This window comes from Tinamus guttatus, unplaced genomic scaffold, assembly GCF_059628265.1.
Source record: "Tinamus guttatus ecotype Peru unplaced genomic scaffold, ASM5962826v1 Tinamus_guttatus_pri_ptg000355l, whole genome shotgun sequence".
NCBI classification, from domain to species: domain Eukaryota; kingdom Metazoa; phylum Chordata; class Aves; order Tinamiformes; family Tinamidae; genus Tinamus; species Tinamus guttatus.
In genome coordinates, this window is record NW_028288889.1 from 391,551 (window position 1) to 419,103 (window position 27,553).

Sequence of the window (27,553 nt, forward strand, 5' to 3'; positions counted from 1 at the left end):
CTATCTTGTCTTAGCCCTGTGATGATGGCAGTCTATGGTATGTATTGACAGTCACCAATGCAGTTTTCACTAGTGCCTACTAACAGGGAAAGCCAGACTTGCACCAACATCAGCAGGTTTCTAAGCCCGCTAAGAGTTACCATACAGTAAAAGAGATAAACTACAGTACAGCGGGAACATACGCACACAAACATGCACACTTCCAGATACACACATGGATACACACAGCAAAACAAAACCTACACATAGCTAAACTTATTTAAGCCTCCAAGATTAATGTGCTTTTCTTCATATCTGCTTATTTAAAAAAAAAATTATCACGCATAGTGTGTTCGAAAGTTAACAGTAACATTTCATACTATCACAGGGTTGTGATATGCAAATTTAAAATATTTTAAACAGACATGTACCTTTACAAAACCAAAAATTCTATTATATAAGCAATATTTGCATAGAATTATACAAGTAAATTATACAACATTTAAGCAGCGGCAATTTATGCTGAAATTTAGAACTAGATTAAGCTTAGCTGTGGCACAGATCATTGTACAATAAGTACAGAGCACAAAAAATATTGTCCCCACTCTAACTGGAGGCAAATGACTCCAGATTATACTACTTTACATTGTTTTTTTGTATATTACATGTGTGTACATCTTTTAAATATGTATAGAAATATTTAACAAAATAATACAATAGGTTACAGTAACAATGAACTGTTGTCCTGATGCACCATGTCCTTTTCCACAACTTCAAGCAGTTTTGGAAATAGAGTTTTCCATCTTTGGCCTCTTATTTACTTCAGTTATTACCCTTTATAAATTAAAATAAAAACAATCATTCATTGAAGTTCAAGAAAAACAAATCAAACTAATTCAAAACTCTTTTCATGATTATTATGGTTACAGTTAGCAGTCAGGAAATGTGGGCTCTTTTTCCATCTCAGTCATGGACTTCCTGATAAAGAGATCTTGTCACCAATTAAAAAAAAAAAAGCATAGAAGCCTTGATTTCTAAATGCCCAGCTTTAGATACTTGCCACAAAATTAATCAAATCCAATGGGCCCTTCAAAGAGAAAGAAGCTGCATGGCACAGTTAAGAGCCTGCTGTTCAGTTTGGAAATTCTGAGTCTGAATATTTCCTTATTCTGAGGATATTATTACTTACCATATTCCTAGACTGAAAGAATAAATGCATTCATATGTATTTGCACTTTGAGATATTTGCAGAGAAGTTTTATAAATCAGAAGGTGATTTTTATCAGGAGTTATTAAAAAAGTTTCCATCAAAAATCTGTGCATGTGTGTGTGCATATGTATAATACAAAATATTTCTACAACCAAAATAAAATGGTTTTCTTTGGTCAAACTAGTGTCTGTCACTGAAAAGCAAAGTAAAGTAAAGAAAGAAAACAGGGACCAAGAGCTCAAGTAAGGATTTAATACTTTTTTTTTCTTTAAAACATTGTTTTTACTTTTTTTCTTCCCCCAAATGAGGAAGAAAAAAAAAAAAGAGCTAAACTGGTGAGAAGTTGTTTTCCAACTACAACCCTCCAAAAGTTTTGGGGGTAAAACCTCAGTTTGTTCCTCCCCTTCAAAGTAATCCCTATAAACTTAATAGAAATGTTGAAGAAAATAAAGAGCTTTATTGATCCCCAAACATCTTCTAAAGTATCCTGTCTGTTCTGAACAATGCTACTTCCTGCAACTCTCTCTTGCTAGCCCAAGGATAGATCATGATTTACGTTTCAAGTCACACAAATTCTTGGGTGAACCAGCAGAATATTATTTCACAGGAACAGATCAGGTGTCCTGCTAGACCAGCTCAGACCCAGACAAATCTGTGGTGGCCACTGCAGCTTCTCCTGACAAAACAGAGGGCTTGGCCCAAGGATCCCTCCACCCTGGGAGCTCCCTGGGTGGGTTGCTGGGGCGGTGCCACACCGCCAAAGTTCATGTTTGTACAGTAGTACAGTAGGAAGATATTGTGGGTCAAGTACTATCTTATCCAATCTAATTTCTAATGCAAACTGCCAGCAGATTTCAGATGATCAGGGACTGAAAAGTAAGCCGACCTGAAGAAAAGGCACTTCAGAGAGTTCTCATTTTTCCTCTTTCTTTTGATCACACCACAAACATCCTGTGATTCTGTGATACCATTGCCTGAGATGGCCAAAGCTACTGACTGCAGGAGACAGACCTACCTTACTCTGAGCTGTTGCCAGGTATCCTTTCTTCACATTCAACATCTTGCAGTTCTATAACTTCTATTTTAGAATTTCTTCTTTCATACCACACCTTAAAAGGCATGTGGGGGTCCTCAAATGGCCCATGGTCAGCTTCATGGTACCTTTCGTAGGATAGGAAGCTCCCTCCCTGAGAGCTGTGGCTGTGCATGGCAGGGCAGACAGAAACAGTCACTGAAGCTGAGGCAGTCACAGTAGTGATAAGCTGACTGCTTGCCAGTTCTGAGGCATCCACAGCACCTAACACTGGGTTTCTCACATTGTGAGAACAAGCCCAGTGGCCCAAGTGATCCCTATTGTTAGGTCCTGAATGCCCTTCAGTGGAAATTTCAAAATCATCCTTTTGAGGGCCATATGGAGGTGGTCGATGTACTTCCCTGGATTCCTGTTTGGGGTGTCTGCCCTGAAGCCAGGCCTGATGGGTGCCACCCTCTGGATTTGATTGCAGTCTAGAACTCAACTGGTGCCTTGTCTCTCTCTCAACCATCTGAAAGGGAGATGCAGGGTCATGCCTCTGACAAAGCAGAGCAAATAATATTATGCTCTTCTATATTTTATGCCAAGAATAACATTTATAGTGGTACTGTCATGGTTCTAATGCTATAAAGCTAGTGTTCTGGAGTCTTAAACCTGTTCTTTTTCCAGACAGTTTCTGTCTTAGGTTGTTATAACCTAGAAAGCATAACTTCAGATAAACACAGGACTATAGCTGAAAATATTATATATGCTTCCTGCAGAGTGCTCCATCTTGAAAGAGATGGAAAGCAAGCAGTTGATCTTAACTGGTTCAACAAGCAGAAATGCAGGCATTTGCAAAGCCTCTACTCCATACAGGATGTTAGCAGGGTAGTTCATGTAGACTGTAGGAATGTTTTCTGTATTTCTATAAAAAGCATGAAACACAGCAGGCACATCAGTCAATAAACTGTGACCAACTTCAAATGTGGCTGTGTTTGTACCTATTTTTAGGCCTCTGCTGAACAAAAACAGATCTGCATTGCAGCTTAGCATGTAGCATCACAGAAGGTAGGGGAGGCTTTTTCACTTTCCTTTGAAATCACAGTTACACCAACCCAGTAGCAAGATGCAACAGACCCCAAAATAGGTACAACCCTGAAATTCTAACCCTGAATCTTCTTTTTGTCTGGGCTCTATCAATCTTTCTCCCCAACAATGTGCTGCCAGAGAAGAGATACAGGGAGGAGGTGACCCACAGGTGCTGCATGGAAGAGGATGGAACTTTTAATCTCTCCCTCCTCTCTTTCCACCAGGTTTCCCAGAATAGTAATGAAGCAGACTGAGAGCTCTCTCTTGTGGCTGGTGCCAATATGATAAAATAGCAATTACACATGCTAAAGACCTCTGCTTTGGTACCATCTTTTTATCCACAACTTGATTCCAGAGGAGACAGTGATGAAAGCCTTTGTGCTTTATGAGTACTTGAAATTTTAGCTACTTGTATTAGAGAGTTATAAAACATAATCAGACAGAAACATAAAAGAAATATTACAGCTTTCCCACAGAAATAGATGTAAATAGAAATCCCCACTTTTCTCACCCTCTCTCCAGACAATATGTGAGCTACTTACAGTGGATCTTGGAAAGACAGGATTCTCAGTGGCTTCCACTATTACTTGATGGACTGGTGCCCCAGGACCTTGGGTGGCCTCATACTGATGGAGCTCTTCACTGATGCCTGACACTGTGGTTTGAGAGCTGTATTCTGAATCAGAGGAATCTGACCCGTTGTTTGTATGCCTAGGTGGAAGTACAAACCTGATGATGTCTGGGGGCAGCTCAGGAGATGGCATGAGTAATCTGTTTTGTCCACTAGCTCGAGAAATCTGATAAGAGCAAATACAATTAGAAGTATTAGCATTCAACAGCATTCAGTTAGTATTACCCTTATAATTATTAGCACTTGATACAAGTATTCTTCTGTCAAATACACCTTTCTGAGCCATGGGAGCTTTAGCACTGGTTTTCTGATCAAGATTAGTATTACACTGAAAAATGTATGAAAGAAAAAGAGATATTATCTCCATCTGTGGAGGTATGTGTAAATACAGCTTCCTCTATGTATCATTGTCTCAGCAAGCACATGTATGTGTGTGCATATGTGCAATTGTGCTTATAAATATACAGATAATTCCTGGGTTTGCCTCTCCCTATGCAAAGAGAGATGGATATGCACATAATGGAAACATACATAATAATTAAATAGGAACATATATATTGTTCAAATAAGCAACAACCATGTACACTGTTAGAAACATGACAGTTAATGCACTGTTGTCAAAACTGCTTTACTAATGCTATAAAAACAAAATAATACATCTCAAATATTAATAGCACTGTAGACATACCCTGTGTTTTATTTTTTATATATATATGCACATATAGACAGATGCAGCATACCATTACTGCATTACTGCCTTCTCATAAAGCAGAATAAAGATATCCCTACATAAGAATAATCATATTAACTATAGGGCAGATAATGAACAATCAAATACAAATTTGATTGATAGTTATGAATCCTTTTTTTACTGGACTTGGGCTTTGTAATGACATGTCCTCAACATCCAAGTGGAGCCCTCTTCCCACTAAGATCTTTACTTGAGCCAAAAGGGTGTTGCAGGGAGGGGTGCCAGGACCAAGAACCCTCGGGCAGACCCATGGTCCTGGTTATCCAGGTGTGGTCCATGGACCACCACTGGTGTATGTTGGTCCACACAGGCCTCCCTGGCAGTCTGCTGAGTTAAATATTTTAAGGAAAGCAATAGAGGCAGTGGGGTGGGAGACGAGAAGGTGTGTGTGTGTCTGTGTCTGTATACAAAAGAAACCGTCTTTTGCAAAATGTCAGGGAAAAGCCTGATTTTACAGACTAGTATGTATATCACGTTTTTCTTTTAAAAGCTTACCTAATCCTACATTTGTATCTAGCTTGCTGATTGCAAATTTTAAAACAGTTTTAAAACATGTTTTAAGTAAGTACTACTAAAAACATATTTTCAGTTGTTAAAAAATCTGAATAAAGAGCATCACATTATGTAATAAAGTTTTAAAATAAAAACAGAGCAAGAAGCTTAAAAAATAAAAAAATACAGAGAGAATTTAAAAAACATTTCTAGAAAAAGGGCTGTAGGGAGAGAATATTATTTCCTCTGTTCACCATTAGTTTTACTGACCTCAGGGTATGGTCCAAAGAGTGAAAGAAGAACAGGAAGCAGTACCAGGCCATTGAGAACTCCCAAAATGGTTAAAATTGCCAAAACAGCAAAGAAATACCTGAAGTAGGGTTTAAGGGTAGGGGAGAAAGAAGAGCAGCCACAAATATTGTTAGAAATAAGGGATTACCTACTGTTGCTAAATATGTTAATATTAAAATAGTACATACACTAAATTAAATCTCAAATATTACTAATATTGTACTAAACAATATCACTTTCTATATATAGATATAGCTTTTTACCTTTTGGATTAGAGAAACTACATTCCACAACCCAAAATGTTAAGTTGATAAAGGAAAGAAAAAAAATGTTTGTTAATCTACCTTAATCTGGCAGCATGTAATGTTATTTATGAATGTATTAAACAGAAAAAATATGGAATATGCAGTGAATGGATGAATGGATTGAAAGCACAAATACAATGAACAAGGGCCCCCATTAATGAAAACCCATCAGACAAAAAACAAATGAAGGGTGTAGAATTTGAACAATTTAGCCTAGAAGGAAAGAAGCTGACTTCTCCCAGCAGCTAATCCACTGTGAAATGCTTCTGCATCTTACAGCATAATCTCTAATTAAATCTCTAGTGTATCAGGAAGGCTTTCCCTTGCTGAATCACAACTTTGTGCCTAGAATTCTGAGAGCTCCAGTTTTACCAAAGAGCTCCAATTGTGATCTTTTTACAACACAGGAACCAGCTTTCCACAAAGAAAATGCTGTCCATTCTATAGCAAGTTTCAGCTTTGTACTGGGTAAGCGTGCTCCACAATGGCAGAGCTACCTTGCAGGCTAACCTTTTGTTGAACAATTTAGCATCTCTGAATACTCTTGTTTTGCATCAGCTAATTCAAACATAAAGGCTGAAGGACTATGGAAGAAGAGGAAAGTGCATAAGTGGGTATCCTTTCCCACCATATAGGGCTAAGGTCTGGGATCCTTCATGAATAACAAGGTAAACCCGTCAATAAAGGAAAGCCTTGGACTTGGTCTTGGGTAAATTCCTAGCAGAGAAGGGGCAGGAGAACTGAGGGCAAGTTTGCTGATAATGGCTCTACTGATTACATTGTCTATCTGGCAGCAAAATTTACTGCCTCTGTGGTTCCCCATCTGATCAAATATGTCAGCCTCCTGTAAAACTACAAATATCCTACTAGTGTAAACATTTTGGGATTTCTGATCTGCAGCAGCAAAAATCAGGTAACCAATCTACTCGACTAACATAAACCTGCAGAACTTTATACTGTGACAGAGAACAACAGGTATTAAAAACATTTTCATCTCATCCATCTAACACCGGGATAAATAGGAGGATTATAGCTCTGACTACTTGGTGCATACAATGCGTGCTAATTTACTTAATCTTCCACATTGTTGGACTAATCTATTCCTTTCTGGAAGTTTGGGGTCTCTTCACCCACTTGGGCTCTGAAAGTTTGTTTTATTTGATTTTATAAACAAAGCAAACTAAAGTCACCTTGTGCTAGAAAACCAAGAAAAGAAAGTAAAATAACAGAAGTTGAAAGGCTCATTTTATATAATATGTGAACATCCAATTCAAATTTGCAAAGGACTTCTACAGACTTCCATTTGCTATGACACAAAAATATGATTGCCAAAAATCTCATCTGTTAAATAGGAAAGTACCACAGCAAATATATCCCTTTAAATTTGTGTTAAATCTACAGCTAATCTATCGAGAACCTACACATCACCTAAAAGAATAATTCCAGCTCGCTTCTTTACCACCAATAAAATAAGATATACTGACCTTAAAAAGAAATACAAATTCTATTTCAGGGCACACAAAGCATTGTAAAGTATAGTAATAATCCTCATGCAGGTTTAATGTATTTAGGCCTAACTGCAAATGTTTCTACTCCCTGCCTTCTGCAAGTCTCAGACAGAAACAAAAAAATCCTGATGAGATTTAGCAGCCATTCTCTCAGTTCCTGCCTCTGACATTTTATTGTTTTTATCAAATGGATGTCATCTAAGCCTGGTCATCTACCCAGCTTATGTCTATTTAAGTACTTAATTTACTTAAGTAATCACTTCTGAAATTCCTCTCAAAATAAAAACTTGCTCTCCTCTCACACTTGACATTTACATTCTTAATTAAATTCATTTTGCTTTACAAAATTTTAATACAAAATTCTGTGTTCATACTTATGGCTCCCTATCCCCAAAAAGTGTTTTTTTCCTCGCCCACTTATAAATTGCTCATTAAAAAAGCCTCATATAGATAGCAGAAGGAGGCCCAGAGGGTGTCAGTTGTAGCATATTTGTAGCTCCCTGTGTTCTTTCCTTGCAAAATGTTGTGCATATAAGAAAGAAAGACCTTAAAGTTAAAGGTCAATCCAGCCAATATTGGACAATGCCAGCTGCTTCAAGCTGACTTAAATCCAGAATTAGTAAACCTCTCTAAATAGACCTGCTTTTGTTTCCTTCCATGCTAGGGGCGAAATTTTCCTGGAACAGATTTTAAGGCCAGCAATGGAAACACTAATAAGTCTATCACGTAACAAGTAGTCAATAAAAAAGATGGAAAGCAGGACCATGATGTAAGCATGCTTGACATACCATACATAGTAATAAAATGACAGATACACTGAAATTACTAAATATTAAAAGTATAGTTATTTTTATTCTAAAAAAGAAAGTCAAGACACTCAAATGCTTTACCTGACAATAAAATCAAACTCCGATCCTGCAAGCATGAGCACTCCAAGCAGAGTTGACACAGCTCCATCCAACACTGGTGCAAACATATGCTCCAGTGCAAGGATAGCCCTTAGGTTCTTGTCTCCTACGGCAGTTAAAAATGCCTATAAAACAATGAAAAACATGTAATTAGATACACACAGCCTTTCAAACAGAATCTCTCATAACATAAACATTTTTAATTAGTTAATTACTCCAATTTACATTTTATTAAAGTATCCATACAGCTAGCTAGATTTAAACACAAGACAATCATAGAATCATTATGGTTGGAAAAGACCTTTAAGAGCATCAAGTCCAACTGTAAACCAATCACCACCATGCCTACTAAATCATGTCCATAAGCGCCTCATCTACACGTTTCTTGAACACTGCCAGGGATGGTGACTCCACCACTTCCTTGGGCAACCTGTTCCAATGCTTCACTACTCTTTCCATGTAGAAATTCTTCCTAATGTCTAACGTGAACATCCCCTGGTGCAACTTGAGGCCATTTCCTCTTGTCCTATCTGTAGATATTCTGGAGAAGAGATCAACCCCTGCCTCACTACAACCTTCTTCCAGGTAGTTGTAGAGAGTAATAAGGTCTCCCCTGAGCCTCCTCTTCTCCAGCCTAAATAACCCCAGCTCCCTCAGCTGCTCCTCATAAGGTCTGTGCTTCAGCCCCTTCACCAGCTTCGTTGCCCTTCTTCGGACACGCTCCAGCACCTCCATGTCCTTCTTGTAGTGAGGGGCCCAAAACTGAACACAAGTATTCGAGGTGCGGCCTCACCAGGGCCGAGTACAGGGGGATGATCACTTCCCTGGTCCTGCTGGCTACACTGTTCCTGATACAAGCCAGGAGGCCATTGGCCTTCTTGGCCACCTGGGCACACTGCTGGCTCATGTTCGGCCGGCTGTTAACCAACATTCCCAGATCCTTCTCTGCCGTGCAGCTCTCCAGCCACGCTGCCCCAAGCCTGTAGCATTGCACAGGGTTGTTTTTCGAGGATGCACTCAATGTACTCATGCAGATTATTGATGAAGATATTAGAGTACTGGCCCCAACACTAACCCCTGGGGAACACAGCTTCTGATCGGTCGCCAGCTGGATTTACCTCCATTCACCACCACTCTCCAGGCCAAGCCATCCAGTCAGTTCTTCACCCAGTGAAGAGTACACCTGTCTAAGCCATAAGCTGCCAGCTTCTCCAAGAGAACGCAGTGGGAGACTGTCAAAGGCCTTACTGAAGTCCAAGTAGACCACGTCTGCAGCCTTTCCCGCATCCACTAGGCGGGTCACCTGGTCATAGAAGGAGATCAGTTTGGTCAGGCAAGACCTGCCTTTCATGATCCCATGTTGACTGTGCCTGGTCCCCTGGTTGTCACGCACATGCTGTGTGATCGCCCTCAAGATGATCTGCTCCATAGCTTTCCCCGATACAGAGGTCAGACTGACAGGCCTGTAGTTCCCCGGATCCTCCATTTAACCCTTCTTGTACATGGGCGTCACATTGGCTGGTCTCCAGTCATATGGGACCTCCCCTGTTGACCAGGACCGCTGATAGATGATGGAACATGGCTTGGTGAGCACTTCCGCCAGCTCCCTCACAACCCTCGGGGGATCCCATCTGGCCCCATAGACTTGTGGGTGTCCAAGTGGAGTAGCAGGTCACTGACTGTTTCCTCCTGGATTTAGGGGGAGGTTATTCTGCATTCTATAAGTGTCTTCCATCTGTGGGGGCCAAGTACCTTGAGGATAACTGTTCTGGGTGTTCAAGACTGAGGCAAAGGAGGCATTAAGTACCTCAGCCTTAACCTCATCCTTGGTGGCAATATTCACTGTTGCATCCAATAAAGGATGGAGATTCTCCTTGGCCCTCTTCTTCTTGTTAATGTATTTGTAGAAACATTTTTTGTTGTCTTTTACAGCGGCAGCCAGATTGAGTTCCATCCAAACTCATACAGTTGGCTTCAGCCCATCGATCCAGCCTGTCCAGATCCCTTTGAGACTCTCTTTTTATCCCGGAGTCTCAGTGATAGTTCCCTATTCAGCCAGGCCGGTCTTCTTCCCCTCCAGTTCGTCTTTTGGCACACGGGCACGGCCTGCTCCTGTGCCTTTGAGATTTCCTTCTTGAGAAAAGTCCCACCTTCCTGGACCTCTTTGCCCTTCAGGTATTGTACCTAGTAAGCACCCAGTTGATGGAAAGTTGCAGTGAATTCAACAGGATCAGTATAAAGTAACACTACCAGATTGTGCTGCGTTTTTTTTAATGTTTCTATTTCAGTCAACATGCATTTTTTTGTAACTTTTCGTACTTAAAAGCTAGCAGCCCTATATATAAAATTGCCTTAGGTATAGTGCTGAACACAATACTGCCTGAGCATCAATACAATTTGTGAAATGTCTGTCTCTCCCCATAACTCCTTAGTCAACAAACTGTATCAACACTCAAAGTGCTGATTCTTATGAATTTGTCTTCTCCTTGTCCAACTATATGAAAGAATATGAAAGATCGGCATGACCATTGTCAAATGTGAACACAGAAAAATAGCCCTTTATTCCATTTTTGCCATCAAATAAAGCAGAATGAGCTGTGCATGTCTTGAGAACCTCCTTGCAAGAGAAGTGCCATTGCTCCACACTTCTGTACATCAGGTTGACTAAGCTGGGTGATTTGGTGCACACTAGATTTGGATATCTAACTCTGACAAGGTTGAAAACTTTTACATAGAACATTCAAAGATATTCCCCACCCCAAACGCTCCTCTCAAGATTTATGACCAATTCTCTTCTGAGAATCCTGTCACTGACTTAGGAATTTAAGTGAGGATTCACGATCATACCTTTAGTCTTCATTTTATTTTAAAATACTTTTGAAATACTTTGGAAATGCTTCCTAGTTTTACATACCAAAGCAACATGAACAGTGAATTCAACACCAATGCCGACAGAAGCAATCAGGATAACCACAGGCACTGCACTCAGCTTTATTCCAATTAGACCCATCATGCCAAACAGCTCCACAGTCATCAGAGCCAGCACCACCACCTAGATGATTTTAAACAGCTGTTAGTAACTTCGCATACTCTAGATAAATGAAGAGGAAAGATATTTCAAAACAACATGGGGCTATAAAACATATCCTTCAAATTAGTCACTCTCATATCTCCAAAGACAAACCTTTTTTCCTTAATCCATTGTGCCCAACAGAAATGACCCTCTAAAGAGCCAGTTTAAGTTATTCTCCCAATAACCAGTTAAGAGATTAAACATCAATTTTTCTGTTGGTTACAATTTATCAATGTAATCTAAAAAATAATTTATTCCTCCTTCTTCTGGATATCCACTGGAACATAAATTTCCTCTTTTTCACCAGTTTTTCTGACAATCCTTCTAGAAAAACTAACTTTCAAATAATATATAGAAATTCATTTTTTGGTACTCAAAATTAAGCAAGGATGACTCCAGAGCAGGATTAAAACCCAGAAGAAAGTTAATGCTATAATCAGATGATGAGTCTTAGGTTACAGAGGGCTTTTTAGTTTTAAAGAGACTTGGAGGAATTGACATGGACAAAGAACAGTTAAATCTAAGGGAAAGGTTTTATTTTGCTTTCATCTACTCTGCAAAAAAAAAAAAAAAAAAAAAGAGGAAAGAGGAAAGAGGAAAGAGGAGGGAAAGTCGTCTGTGGAATCAAGTTAACTTAACTTAAAAGTTAAAGTTTCTAAAGCCAAGCAGGAAAATGATAGACATACTTGTAAAAGTGATGGCAGACCCTGAAAATAAATCCCTTTTCCAAATGAAAAAAATATGCACTACAATAAATGATTTTATAAATTAATGAACCAAGAATGATAACATAAATTGTTTAGTCTAAAATATTTTTCATAGCACTTAAGCATTTTACCTTTTAACAAACCTGTCATAAATGTACATTACAAAAACTATCAACTGTTTCACTCTTTTCGACTTCTGGCATATGATAGTTTATGGAATTTAAACATAGAAACACCATCATTCAATTTAACTTGAATGTTTACTGTGAGGCTTATGGTGCCTTGCAGAAAGCACAGAGAAGTATTCTCTTCAATTTATATTTTTATTACTCTCTCCTCAATAGCCCAGTTAGTTAGTCTTCACAGTGTGTAATGTGCAAACACTTCAATCTTTTCAAAAAGCTCACATTCAGAATCAGTGGGCAAATTTACGTTAGTCACAAGCAATTGCCTTTGAAAAAGGCATTCGTGTACCATTACAAGAAACTTTCAAAGCTACAAAAAGGTGGCCAAAGGATTAAGGTTATTAAGGTTTGTACCTTTATCATGAACCCTACCCCCTTAAGTTGAATAAATATATAATGAATAATGCAATATACATACTCCACCAGAGGCCCAGACATTAACAAAACCTTCCCAATTGCAGCAAAAGCTATGCTGAAAGGAATTTGACTTCAACAAAGACCCTTATAATAAACTTACAATGATCCCAGCCGTCCAGGGGTTCAGGAGGAAGAGGGCACACACTAGAAACGTACAAGCCAAAACCACACTAATGGATAAGAGGAGCCAGTGACGAAGTCCAATATACTGCTCCCAAAATAGAAATGGGTAACCGTTTGGGTAGCTGGCAATCCCCAAGCTGGTGTAGTTATTACAGATAGCTCTCACTTTCTCAATAGCTTCCACGAAGTCAGAAGTTTCACGCAATCCATTGAGGTAGAAAGGAAACTGAGCGTATTCTATGGGCTCAGCTGCTGGAACTAGGAAAAGGCAGCAACGTTTAAATGTGTGTTTGGAAAGAAGGAGATCCACAAAGAGTGCAATTAACAGGACACTTTGTTCTCCATAGCAAAAATGCTTAAAGGCAGTGAATTTAAATTTTACATATTTGGAACAACTAACATGCTAAAAACTTTCAGTACAGGACATGACTATATTTTATCATGCAGTGCAATGAGATGAACACACTCTATATGAAGTCCCCAAACAATTTTATGTAATTTAACAACTAGATATATTCCAATAACTAGATTTATTCCAATGTGTAGAAAATCTTCATCTGTGCTGTAAGTGCTTTTTATTAAATATCTGGTTGAAAGTTCCTATCTGCAATATAAAAGAGAAATCTTCTTAAACGTTTTATCCAAATAAATGGCAATGAACAATTATCCAATTGTCTTTGGTTTATGCAAGTGTAGTTACTTTGAAATCAAAGGTCATTTCCCTGAGATCAATCATGTTTCACTGATATAAAACTAGAGAAAAATTATGTTGAATTGGGACTGTTGGTTAAAATTTCTACTAAATATTTTTAAAGCTAGATTCACAAATGCATGTTCTATTATTCAAGCAAAAAGAGGGGAAAATATAAAAGTAATGGTTTACTAAGAAAATACATAACTTTTATCCTTTAATAATGTAAATTCTTCATGCTTCTTTTTGAGTGTAATGCTAAGTCTACTGTACCATGAGAGAGAAACAAGAGAGAGAGAGAAACAAGAGAGAGAGAGAAACAAGAGAGAGAGAGAAACAAGAGAGAGAGAGAGAAAAAAGCTTTCACAACAAGCATTTTGTTACTGCCACTGTGTATTCCAGACCCTGCAGGGTCATTCAGTTGACTTGCTAAACATGATTTGCCCTATTTTGATCTCAGCTATAAATTTTCATTAGACTGCCACACAGCTCTAGGGTTTGGATACACTGAAACACAACTAGCTTTTTATCCAATTACACTTCCAAGAGCACAAGTCCTCCCTCACATCCCCTCTCCCCTTCCTCACCAATGTCCAACTAGCAATCCTCCCAATAAATCCAGAGCCAAAGCAGAGCACAGCAACTGGCATTACTGCTCAGGATGCAAAACAGTGAATGGCACAGAGTAGGAGGGACAGAGGGAGAATACCCACTTACACAGGCTGCTCCCCTACCTAAATAGCTCTTGCCACCATATCAGAAGTGGTGCATATATGTATAAGATAACTTTATTAAACTTCCTTGCATATTACAAATTGAGGATAAACATGATATAGTCTCAGTGATGAAGTTCCAAAATGACATAGGCAAGAATTCATGCAATCTCCAGGTTTCTCTCACATACAGAACCAACAGGTGATATAAAAAAACCCAATGTCTAGTACAAATTTTTATAGTTTTGCTAGAAACAGTTACAAAACTCATTTTTCAACATGAGAAAAGCCTGCAATGGTGACACATTACACTGTATTCCACAAAAACATCTTATCTCCTGAGTTTACAGAGTAACACAATATATTGTTCTGTTTATGCTTCAGAGCCCTGTGCAGCATCAACCAACTATAGAGTTACTGGGTCTTGAAGAAAGGAGTGAGGGCACTTATATAAATTGTAAAACATTAAGATGAAATGTTACTTACTTCTCAGCCTTGTTTCTAGCATATATTCTGCTTTGTCATGGACCCATTCGGGGCAGTGAGGCCGGATGCTGGCTTGTGAGGCAGCATAAGCCACAGGATCATTGCTAACCCAGGCTGTCAGGTAGATGTAGAAAGCATTTGGGTTAATGATTCCATCTGCATCCACCAGACGCTGTTTAGTCACCTGCAAAATCAAAAGATTAGAAGCCTTTCAGTATGAGCTTTGCTTTCAGGGCCCTTGCTGCAAAGCTTACAACAAAAAGCCTTGTTGCAGCTTGGAGCGGGTCAGGAATGCCAGACATCACTTCATAGAAGCTGGAACTGACTTCGTTTTCTAGCTTTTCATGCAGTACATTTATATGATTCTTAACAATTAGTGATGTAATTACACAGGCTCCTAATTGGTAGACAATGATCTAACTCAGACCCTTACAGCCCCCCTTACTTGTTTAGCTCATCTTTTAGTTCAACAGCTCTTTTATTCCTCTGACCTTGGTCTACTTTCTTATCTCCTAGTTAGCACTCCCTTTGTTCTTTCACTGAAACCTGAAGGCTGGAATTGAGCAGGCCTGCTGGGCAGCCATGTACGCGGCTCTCTAGCCATCCCTCTACAATTCCCCCTTTTTCTTTTGTACCCAGCAAGGCCTGCTTAGTAGTACAGGACACTTCTTCCTCTCATGATGTTCTGCAGGCTCACACTTCCCACCGCTAGGGTACCAGCTGTTTGCCTGCTACATCTGATGTATGCAAGTTTGCTTCCAGCCAGGGTTTCACCCATTTTGCTGGCACCCACCTGGTTCCAGCATCTGTAATGATACAAGCATACCCTTTTCCCCAGGTTATCAAGTCCAAAGGTCCCGTCCATTTTCCTGTGTTCCAGTCTCTCAGCATCGCCTTACACGGACCCAACTTTACTTCTGTCAGGGCTCCCTTTAGCCCAGCCCTGTGTTTGACCATCAGAGGGACTAGGCTGTCCTGGGGTAATCTCAAAATTTTAAAACATATTCTGCTCTTGCCAATTTTTCTGCAGGCATAATTCCCAATTCTCCTCTCTTTTTTTTTTTTTCTTTTTTTTCCCTTTTTTTCCCTTTTTTCTTTTCTTTCTTTTTTTTCTTTTTTTTTCTTTTTTTTTCTTTTTCTTTTTTTTTTCTCTTTTTCTTTTCCTTTTTTTTTTCTCTTTCTTTTTTTTTTTCTTTTTTTTTTTTTTTTTTTTTTTCTTATAGCTGGCATTTCAGCGTTTGGTTCATACGTTCCACTATGTCATGGTCCTCAGGATGCAATAGTATGGTGAAAAAACAATCTTTCAAATCGATTATTAAGATGTCCCAATCATTTTGAAAGGTTCACGATTTCCATTTCTATTTATGTTTGCATAGCTTCAATTTGGTTTCCTCCCCAGAAATTGCTTGGGATTTCTATATATTAAGAAGGCCCCCGCTCCAGTAGCATTGAGGCTTTTACAATTTGTAAGGACTGTTGCAGGTCCTTCCGTGCCAAGTTGCACTGGAGCTTGGCCGTCGCTTTCATTCTTGTTTCCCATGCTGAAGTACTTCCCTAGTCTCTTTCCAAGGATACAAGTCAGAGTACGGCTCCCAGTCCTCCACTGGTTGGGGGGGTGGGACGCCGTAGTCTGAGTTATTCCTGGCTTTCCCGCTTTCAAATTCTGCACTTTCTTGTTGTGCTTATTCAGCCCTCTCTGCTGATATATATTACACAATAAAGATCTAAAGACCACGCACACAAACAGCACAAACACAATTTCTATCCAGTGGCACGACCTCACGTAGCTGTGCACTCCACTAGTGAGTTCCACTGTCTCAATTGCCTAATCCCATCCTCGTTGCCAATTAGGTTGCGAATGGGTTTGGGATTCGGCAATAATCACACAGAACAAAGTGGCTACAGCTATTCAGGTGAAAGCACGTTAAAAAAGCAAAGTATGCCTAATTACTCGTGAGGTAATACTTGTCGGCAGGACACTGAGACTGAACATTCTCTCAAGGTGGCAGATTAGAGGGTTGCTGACAGGCTCCTAACTCGGCGGGCGTCCCCGCAGAGACAACGTGGGCCTCAGTGTTAGGAGTCTCACCCCCCCTCTTTCTGCACTGTCTGTTTATGCCCGGTGCATCCTGCCATGTAGGGCCAGTACGTGCCAGCAGGCAGACCAGGGGAGCGGACAAACTCCACCTTCAGTCACATAACCTTCCCTCCTGGTCGTGCAGGTGCGCATACCAGTAAGTGGTCCCAGCCGTCAGTCTGAGGCTCCTGCCTTTCTCATCTCCCTCCCTCTCGGGTGTTTTACCCTCAAATTAATTTAGAGGATGTTTGCCATTAAGTTGGCTACAAGCCTGGTCGAGCAGCCGCCTTCAACTGCTTTCGGAGGAGTCAGCTATGAGCCTGGCTGAGCAGCCGCCTCCATGCTCCTTATCACTCAGCCTGGGCAGGCAAACATCTTCTTTCTCAAGGTCTTGGATTCTACTTCGCACAACAATTTTATGACTCTACAGATCATACAAATTTCCACCTTTCAACCATACCTCGTTTCAGCATCAATATACAAAGGATACAACACATAATAGGGATGAACATAGCAAACAGAAATAATAGCCCTAATAACGGTTTCTGTCCTCACTTAAAGCATTACAGTTCTTCAACCCCCACTTTAAAAGACGGATCAAATCCCCCTGCACCTCCCTCCTGGCTGTTGTCAAGCCCTCAGCAACATAAGTCTCCTTGATCTCATTCACCTTTTCTTCCCTGGCCCCCCTTCTCCTTTTTTCAAGGTGATCTAACAAGTCCTGGACCCAGCCGGGCCGTTCTTAGGCACGACGGGGCGGTCCGGGAGTGGGGGCACAGACAGTGCAGGCACCACAGGCACAGATGAGGACGCATGTGGGGGGGGGGGGGTTGGCAATGGATCTCCAGACACCAGCGGTTTTCGGTGGCGTGGCGGTCCTGGTCCTGAAGTGCTTGCAAAGGCCCTTACAGGTACACTGCTCGCAGCTTCGGGAGGCTCAGGATCCAGCGGTGGCCCTGTGATGTCCTTTGGGCGACGGTGGGGCTCAGAACCCCCTCGCTTCAGCTTGGGTCTTTGCAAGTGTCCCTTGTCTCTAGCCCATTTATACAGCTCATACAGCTTCTTCATGCTCACTGCTGCCTCCCTCTTTGCTAATAAGTCCAGCAGCAATTGTACAGCAGCTTCTTGCTCCATTTTCGTACTCACTGCTGCTTCTCTTTTCGCCTGCAGCAGCTGTACCACAGCTTCTCGCTCTATTCTTGCACGTGCAACCTGGGTCCCGGCTTCTCGCCCCGCAACGCTGACTTTTCGTCCCGGGTCCCGGCTTCTCGCCCCCCAACGTCGCCTTTTCCGTGTGCGCAATCACGGCCGGCTTACCCGCTCCGGTCCACCTTCTTGGTCGGATCACTCGGCTGCACCCGTATGTCGTCCTCCGGAATCCCGCACCGTTGTGCCAGGTCCCTGTTCGGAATCTTGTCCCTGTTCGGAATCTTGTCCCTTTTGGAATCTTGTCCCTGTTCGGAATCTGGTCCCTGTTCGGGGCGCCACTTGTTGCAGCTTGGAGCGGGTCAGGAATGCCAGACATCAACTTCATAGAAGCTGGAACTGACTTCGTTTTCTAGCTTTTCATGCAGTACATTTATATGATTCTTAACAATTAGTGATGTAATTACACAGGCTCCTAATTGGTAGACAATGATCTAACTCAGACCCTTACAGCCCCCCTTACTTGTTTAGCTCATCCTTTTAGTTCAACAGCTCTTTTATTCCCTCTGACCTTGGTCTACTTTCTTATCTCCTAGTTAGCACTCCCTTTGTTCTTTCACTGAAACCTGAAGGCTGGAATTGAGCAGGCCTGCTGGGCAGCCATGTACGCGGCTCTCTAGCCATCCCTCTACAAAGCCTGTGACACATATAGGAGGAAAAAAAAATAGTATGAACTTCCACTTGAAATGACTTATCAGAAAACTATTTTTTGACAATGAAGAAAAATCTAAACTACAGTGACAGTGGAAAATGTTTATTTATAAATAAATATTAATAAATAAAACAACTAAATCAGCAGATGGTTCCAGAATAGACTGAACCAATTAAATGTGAATTCTGAAAGACTGTCTGCAGGCAAGAGTGAACAACAATCAAGGTGGAGAAACATATTTAAAGAAAGGGGAAAAAACACTGGCAAGACTCCCTATACATACTTGTGTGCAGTTAACCTCTCATTAACACTGAAGAAAATGCCACACAGTAAATGGAGGAGCTATAAAAACAAAATAACATCTATAAATTTTGCTAATGCTTGCCTCCTATAACCTATGTATTCTGAAAATGTCCAGTGCCAAGAAAGAAGATGAATGTACTCTGTTCCTTGGGTCACCATGGGCAAACACATCTGTGAGGTAAACAACAATGATGCACTTGAAGGGTTCTGTAGCCAAATACTGCACAGCTAAAGTCCTAACAGAGGACTCCGGGGATGAAAAGTGTTACCGATTTTGTTTTGTGTATTTAAAATTCTGGCTTGTCTCCAGTTTCAGGTCTTTTTAATGAAATGAAAAACAGTGACAACAGTTGGGGAAAAATATTCCAAGGATCTAGATTCAATTAATCCACAGGATACACAATAACTATATGTCTTCAAGTTGTCTTTCGAATTGCTTACTACAGTGCTCACTCAGGCTCTGTGGCTGCACTACACTTTTATCCCTCCCAGGCACAGGAAATTATATCAACAGTTGTAGCCCAATCACATTTGTTCCACAGTGTACCTGGTACATACTGCTAAACAAAACCTCACTGAAGTTTTTTTTTGTTTTGTTTTTGTTTTTGTTTTTTTTTTTGCTTTGCCCCCCTTCTTTTGCTTAATTCATAACTAAAGCTTCATTCAGACCTGAAAGCATGTTGTATGTTGCCATATAGCAATGTGATTTACATATCATAGTAACTTTGAACAATGTAATCCATAAGTGTGTCACCTTTAATGTCAGCAAAAAAAAAGAAAGACAATAACAGATCTACTGAGAAGCTCATTAGAGAGACTATTTTTTTGCCTGAAAGCACAGTCATTGATGATTCTAGGAGAGGATAAGTTAGGTTATTGTAGAACTTTTCTTAGAGGTTTAAAATGTCTTTACTGCTTACTGCTATCTTTACTTGTCATGAGCTAAGGCTAGTCCCCATGAACTACAGAGCCTGGAGACAAGAGAGAGAACCAAGAGAGAGGAGGACTTTCCGCTGGTCGAGGAGGACTGGATTAGGGATAATTTAGGCAAACTGGACACCCACAAATCTATGGGCCCGGATGGGATGCACCCAAGAGTGCTGAGGGAACTGGCAGGGGTCATTGCTCAGCTGCTCTCCATCATCTTCGAGAGGTCATGGAGGGTGGGGGAGGTGCCGGAGGACTGGAAGAAACCAACGTCACTCAAGTCTTCAAAAAGGGCAAGAGGGAGGAGCTGGGAAACTACAGGCTGGTCAGCCTCACCTCTATCCCTGGAAAGGTGATGGAGCAGCTCATCCTAGAGACCATCTCTAGGCATGTGAAGGAAAAGAAGGTGATCAGGAGTAGCCAGCATGGATTCACCAGGGGAAAGTTGTGTTTGACCAACCTGATAGCCTTCTATGATGAGGTGACCGGCTGGATGGACGATGGGAGAGCCATGAATGTTGTCTACCTTGACTTCAGCAAAGCTTTCAACACTATCTCCCATAACATCCTCATAGGAAAGCTCAGGAAGTGTGGACGGGATGAGTGAACAGTGAGGTGGATTGAGGACTGGCTGGATGGCAGAGCCCAGAGGGTGGCGATAAATAGGGCCAAGTCTGGTTGGAGGCCTGTGGCCAGTGGTGTCCCGCAGAGGTCAGTACTGGGCCCGGTGCTCTTCAACTTGTTCATCAATAAACTTGGACAAGGGCACAGAGTGCACCCTCAGCAAGTTTGCTGATGACACCAAACTCGGAGGAGTGGCCGACACTCCAGAGGGCTGTGCTGCCATTCAGAAGAACCTAGACAGGATGGAGAGTTGGGCAGAGAGGAACCTCATGAGGTTCAACAAGGACAAGTGCAGGGTCCTGCACCTGGGGAGGAATAACCCCAGGCAGCAGTACAGATTAGGGGTTGACCTGCTGGAAAGTAGCTCCGAGGAGAGGGACTTGGGACAAGTTAACCATGAGTCAGCAATATGCCCTCGTGGCCAAGAAGGCCAATGGGATCCTGGCCTGCATCAGGAGGAGTGTTGCCAGCAGGTCGAGGGAGGGGATCCTGCCCCTCTACTCAGCTCTGGTGAGGCCACACCTGGAGTATTGGGTGCAGTTCTGGGCTCCCCAGTACAAGAAGGACATTGAGCTTCTAGAGAGGGATCAGCGTAGAGCCACAAAAATGATTAAGGGACTGGAGCATCTATCTTATGAGGAAAGACTAAACAAGCTGGGCCTATTTAGCCTAGAGAAGATTGAGAGGGGATCTGATCAACATGTTCAAATACCTGAGGGGTGAATGTAGGGAGAATGGAGCCAAACTCTTCTCCGTGGTGGCCAGTGACAGGACAAGGGGTAATGGGTAAATACTGAAACACATGAAATTTGATCTCCATATGAGGAAGAACAACTTTCCTGTGAGGGTGACAGGGCACTGGAACAGGCTGCCCAGAGAGGTTGTGGTGTCTCCTTCTCTGGAGATCTTCAAAACCCGCCTGGACGCCACCCTGTGCCACGTGCTCTAGGTGTCCCTGCATGTGCAGGGGGGTTGGACTAGATGATCTCTAGAGGTCCCTTCCAACCTTAATCATTTTGTGATTCTGTGAAAATCTAATTCTAGCATAAGAAGTGAAAAATTGTGTATTTCACCTTTCAACATGATAATAAAAAGTAGCAAATACAGTCACATGATGCAATAAACTTATGAAAGAAGCTCAGATCTATTTTGTTTAGGCAGTTCAACCAACCACCATTCTCAGTTCTACTACAGTATATCCATATTCAATAATGATAATATAAGAATATCACAAAGCATATAATTACTTCGGCCCGCTTCTATTCACTATCATTCATAAACACCTTTCTAAAAAAATGTGCGTTTGAAATAAATTGATAGGAACTAACCAAAGAATTGCAAATGTGAAGTCATTGCAGAAGGATGAGCTAAGGTGAAACTCATAAGCAAATTTCATTCAAGTAAGAAGCGATGCCACTTACAGCAACAAGGCTAACACTAGCTGCATGTCTGGCATGGGATCAGGTTCCATCTACCTGTGGATGCAGAGAAGCATCTTTCACATAAGTTTCAATGGAAATTGAGTGTGTATAGGACAGAAGCAGCATTTAACACATGCCAGTCAGTAATGACCACAGACAAGCATCCCCAGTGCTGATTTTGAACACTTAGCAACACAGCCCAGACTGCGGCTAATGTATAGCTCTAGTGAGGCCCATGAGGCCATGCTGTCAGGTATAACTTAGACATTTCAAGATGAAAACAAAAAGATGCTGCCGTGCTCTTTTGCATCTCCCCCCACTCCTGATGGATTGTGCATTCCTGTATAAACCAGTATGAACTCCAATACAATACCTGTCTGATGTCAATGGGCTTTGCTTGGTTGCCAGTTTGCACCAAGAGTTTGTAAGCCAGAACAGCATCTTCAGATCCATTTTTATAATTATTGTAAGTGATTTTTCCAGTTATCCAGTCACTGTCAAATGCATCCTGAAGCCCTGAAGAGAGGCATGGGGAAGATAAAACATGTAGATAAGAAACCAATCTTTAAAACAATTTTCAGTAGAAAGAAACAATAATAATGATTCTTTTTAATATAAACTGTCACCTTCTACAGCTGAAGCATGGAGAAAACTATGTACCCTACATTTGGGCTCCTCACCTCACAGTCAAGTGTACTGGAAGATAAAATTATCAGTTGCATGTCCAGTACTTCCCCCAGAAGAAGGCAGATAAAGCAAGGTGCAAGGGAGGAGAGTCAAGACTCTTCCCATGTTATGCTGACCAGGAAAGGACAGCTATCAAAGGACAGATGCACTGGAATAACAAGTTTTTTCTCACAGCAAAGGAAACAGTGCAGATGAGATTAGGGTTCTCAGGTCCCCTGTCCTTCTCCAAGTCTTTCCTGAGTTGTCATAGCCACGTCACTGCCTCAGAACAAGGCCGAATATGAGAAAGCAACCAAGCACTCTGCTTGTAGACTTATGCGAGGAAGCGTCAAGGATGTCTAAATGAAAAAAAAAGTGTTTTTTTCTCACAAACCACAAATCCAGAATGATCATACTCAAAATCTAACGTCATATTTGCATTTATCACCTCCTCCATATATATACTTCCCAAATGAAAGCTGAAGTCTCACACTGACATGGATGATGCAAAACAGAAGGGGCTAAGTTCAGCCCTGATTTAACTTCATTGCCTGCTATGGAGTTAAAAATGGGGAGAGATTTAGTCCATTACCAGAAGAGAATCACTCCTCATACTTACCCTCAAAAAAAAAAAAAAAAAAAAAAAAAAAAAAAAAAAAAGGCCAAGCACATTAAGCTGCAGCAGGTGAGGACACACACTGCTCTCATTTCTCATTAACTGTCTTGGGGCTACAGAGTCAACAGCATCTATGATATAACCAGCAATTTCACTACAAGTAGGGAAAAAGAACACACTCCAACTTCAAACAGCAACTCAGCTACTTCTTGAGCACAGTGTGAGTGAACTCAATTTTGTCAATTTGTTCCAATTGTTTAACTTGCACAGCTAATGCAAGTCATGGGATCTGCTGCCAGCATGTGTATAGATCCCAGCCAATACCTATTCACTCTCAACTATTATTTTCCTCTTTGCCATCCTTTAAGGGGAAGGAAATACTTCTTCACAGCACAAATTTGGATCAGAATTAGCACAGGAAGCTAAAGCCCAGCACAAGGAGGCTCTGTGTGAACAGATGACAAACTGCTTGTCCAGGGAAGGAAAGAAAAAGGCCAGGGGGTAGTGGTAGTAAAAATCACCAACCCATCTCACAGCTGCATTGAGCAGCTGTAATGAAAAACACAGAGCTGATAGGTTAGCTACAGCTGCAAGGATATAATAGTATTGGAAGAGAAAACATGGCCTAACTGATACTGCCTCAGGGCCTGAGCATTCATTCCCATTTATAAACTCTTCCCTCCCCACCATTAGAAAACTGCCTGCTATATCATTCTAAATTTATATATATATATCAATTATACCCACTTGGAAAGCCAGCAGGTTTGGAACAAAGCAGTGAAATAAGCCAGACCAACCTGTCACGTGCAGCCTGCCAGTACCTGCCCAGAAAGAGGATGATTATTTTGACAACCTTGCAGGAAGTTCAAAGCCCCCTTTAAGAAAGTGCTGTTTGTTGGTTTGTTGGAGCCCTTGGTGTGGGGAAAACAACTGAGGAAGTGCAAAAATACAAATCTGTCCTTTCTGAAGATGTTTTTATTCTGTTTCAGCCTCTTCAAAAGTGGCTACATGAGAGCATTTTTGCTATTGTAATAGTCACATAAAAGATGACTTTGGGAGTTAAGAGGAAGCTGTTGAAGAAGAATGTGAGAAAGAATGAGAGACCACCAAAGAACAGTTTAACTTTTAAGTCACAATAAAAGCAGCTTTCTTTAGTAAGAGTAGCACACAAGTTGCTATGTTAGACCATATTCAGGGGCAGAACTTTCAGTCTAATAACCAACTCCTGTCTCAAGGCTAACCAGACCAAATACCGAATACCAAATATATGCATTTGCAGGCAAAATTACCAATTTATGTTTGCAATCTACATTTAAAAAAGGGTGCATACATTTTACATTACTACAAAAGGTAGTAACTCAGTTCTTTCACTGCCCCCACCCCAATGTATGCTCCAGTTCTTACAACTTCGATCATCTCTCAAATCCAGCTCCCCTTTCTATCTTTATTTCTCAGCTGGTTTAAAATGACCTAAAGTGTAACGTGGTTATTACTGAGCTTGTACATTGCTGAAGCTGAAAGATTGGAAAGAATACCAAGAAACCACCATCAGTTGTGCTTAAATTGTAGAGACTTTCAACATTTCAGTAACAAAAGTTTCCTATAACACTTTGAAATTAATAGCAGAGCTACTGATATAAAGTAGATACTATTTTTGTTATAAATTGTTCACACCAATGACTTTAAGGCATTTAATCTATTTTAAAGATAACTGAAATTAATGAATGTTTCTGGTCAGAAAAAGTAACTTGTCCACCCCTTTCTACACAAAAGTTATATAAATGAAGACAAATTAAATTTAAAAAGCACTATATATGGGACTTCCTTTCATATCAGCAGTGACTTTTGCTTGATACTTCAGAAGAAATTGAAATCCTCCAAAGTTATGTGGGATGCTGGGTTGAGGGTGAGGAAGGAATTCCTCCTGACCCATCTGAACAGCTGGTACCATGAAACTTGAGATAAGATTACAGAATCACAGAATCACAGAATGCTTAAGGTTGAAAGGGACCTCTAGAGATCATCTGGTCCAACCCCCCTGCTCCAGCAGGGACACCTAGAGCACGTGGCACAGGGTGACATCCAGTCTTGTAAAATCAGTAAAAAACTCTGTAAAGATGGTCTTGGGTCTTTAGAAAGTAGCTCTTTTGTATTAATTGTGCCACTCTTGAGGGGGGGGGCTGTCATAGACAGACCTAAATATTTAGTACTGAACATTATTAATTCTGAACCTGAGGGTAATCAACAGGTGTGTGTGTGTGGGGGGGGGGCTGCCAGGGGAACGACACACAAACAGCCCACCGTCTGCTGCATTTCTTCCTATTGTTTTGGTTAAAATATCCCCCCTCCAAAAAAAGAAAAAAAAATAAACAAGACACTAGAGTTACAAGAGAAATTGGACAAGTCTTGTAGAATGCATGAAGATGCTTGCTTAGAGATCTAGAAAGTGTAGAAAGATTCCAATGAAGTAAAACATCTAAGCTATGATGCAATTTCTTCCTGTCATATTGCCTTCTCTTACAGTCGAATATGCTTATGTGAGCAAAATATTTTAAGTAAACCTTCCAGTAAGAAGACTTTAACGAATGGATCCAATATATTTGAAAACCATAAAAGAACGAATAACTAAAATCCTGCTCTGCTTGATTTATGAGTATATTAAATACACATGAAACTTGATCATTTTGTTTATTATGCATGTCACTTTCTGGCCTCAGCTTTCCTAATATTGCCCAACATATTTTCAGAAGAAGAAAATACCCCAAATACTAACAGTTATGTACATGTTTTCTAAGCATCATTGGCTGCATTAGCCTTCTGTAAACAGTTAATGTTAAAATTTACATTCTCAATAGGTCAGCACGATTTTTTCTTCTGTTGCCAAAGCTTTCTAGAGATTCTTCTAACAGAAAGACAGAGGTAGGACTGAAATATCTCTGGGCAGAAAGTGTTTCACAATAGAGAACTGCTAAATTTCCTGAGATGTAACATTATTATTTATTTGAAATACAAAACAATTATTTGCCTCAATATGAATAATTATAATAGCATAACGTTAATAAGCCCACTTTATCATCATACTACCTATAACGTCCCCTCCCCACACCCAGTTATAGTTCAGCACAGATAAAACAGCACCACAGAAAGTGTGAGGATACTTGATTGGAAATCTAGAATGTATAGTAAACTCCCAATCCAATAAAAAGCCAAAGCCACACTGAACTTTCTTCATACCAGCAGTCACAGCTAAAGCCAACAGGATCACTCATGCTGAAAGTTAAGCCTGTGCCAAAATACATTGCTGGACTGGGGCTTCACATTTACTGTTCTCAAAACACTCAGTATTATTGTTATTTTCCTAAGAAATTGGGCCATATTTGGCCATTAATTATAAAGCAGAACTCCTCATTAGCAGTGTAGAAATTAATGACATGAAATGGCCTCTCATGGATATAATCTTTTAAAACTTCAAAACTGTTTTATTGGGGACTAAACTTAGCCACAAAGAATTTAAGTGAACTGATGGAGAAACAGGGAGTTGATGTCGGTTTGGATCAGTACCTGGGCATTCTCCCTGCTGCTAGCAGACTTTCATCATGTGGCTGTATCAGAAGAGGAGATCATTACTACAGTGAACAAGTGGTTCCTACTGTAGAATTAAAATAAGAAAAGGTCATGCAATCCTCCCTTACCTTGCAGCCAGTCTCGAAAGTAGTGCAACCACATTTTGGGAAGCTGCTTATCCTCTTCCAACAAAACATGTGTCACATTGCTGAAACTTTCATGAAGTTCATAAAGTAAGTGCTGGACATTGGGATAGTCTGCTTTCTGCGTCACTATATACATGTTGTAGAAAGAGAAGTACTTGAACTGTGCAGCAATAAAATCATATTCCCAGGTTTCCCGTGGTATAATGTCTGTGAGATCCAGTCCATCTCTCACTCGAGTAGTTCCATAAAGACTGAGCCCAAGTAAACCAGAAAAAGAAAAATAACCACAACCTGCAACAGAAATGGAAATGCATTTGGTTTTATGTTTCTAACTAACTAAAACTAGCAACTCATAATGGCACACTACAGTACCAGGTTCAAAACAAGCACTCAACACTATAATTTTTAAGCTTTTTTTATTTATACATACACATACATATAGGCATGTGTGTGTGCATACGCACACACTCTACAAGCCCAAACTAATTTGAGTTTTAGTGAAGGGGCACTAGATCATGGACAGGAAATGTATATGGTAATAAAGTTAAAAAGCTTTAGCTTCACATTTCATGAGCTTATGTTACTGAAAGTCACTGAACTCCTCTCACTTGTAACTTACATTTGAGAACTATGTCACTACAGCACTAGCATGATCGAACTTTTAAATTAAGAAATTAACTGTAAAAATATTAAGAATTGTTATTACAAATGTGTTCTATTTATTCCTTATATTTAATACTATCATCAGGATAACGTTCCTATTGGGCAAGGAAGAAG

The 27,553-nt window shown here is 40.5% G+C and overlaps 2 protein-coding genes across 3 annotated transcripts in view; both read right to left on the reverse strand.

Annotated features, from left to right (window-relative positions):
* Positions 1–27,040, reverse strand: LOC104572409 (protein patched homolog 1). The gene is made up of 10 exons (XM_088529893.1): positions 26,759–27,040; positions 22,158–22,300; positions 14,575–14,758; positions 12,662–12,942; positions 11,094–11,231; positions 8,162–8,304; positions 5,438–5,537; positions 3,836–4,090; positions 2,205–2,733; positions 1–813 (listed from the first exon to the last, which is right to left on the reverse strand). Exons 1-9 carry the CDS (start codon positions 26,910–26,912, stop codon positions 2,206–2,208), a joined length of 1,926 nt encoding a protein of 641 aa, XP_088386019.1. The 5' UTR covers positions 26,913–27,040; the 3' UTR covers positions 1–813; position 2,205.
* The window catches only part of LOC104569237 (protein patched homolog 1), a 60,847-nt gene continuing 60,232 nt past the window's right edge, over positions 26,939–27,553 (reverse strand). The window contains exon 15 of one of the 2 annotated variants that reach the window (XM_088529894.1): positions 26,939–27,067. Coding sequence is in view for 1 of the 2 variants with exons in the window: in XM_088529895.1 (XP_088386021.1) it covers positions 26,953–27,067 (115 nt within the window). In the remaining variant the exon portion in view is untranslated. The remainder of the gene's footprint in view (positions 27,068–27,553) is intronic. The other variant, XM_088529895.1, reaches the window with a different exon arrangement.

Bases quoted from the DNA above. Each gene is read 5' to 3' on its own strand.
- LOC104572409 (XM_088529893.1), bottom strand. From the start codon at position 26,912: ATGTATATAGTGACGCAGAAAGCAGACTATCCCAATGTCCAGCACTTA. The intron at 5,538-8,161 runs GTAAAGCATTTG...ACCCTACTTCAG, and splicing joins GAGTTTGATTTTATTGTCAG to GTATTTCTTTGCTGTTTTGG. The intron at 2,734-3,835 runs GTAAGTAGCTCA...TCTCCCTTTCAG, and splicing joins CTGTCTTTCCAAGATCCACT to ATGGTTGAGAGAGAGACAAG.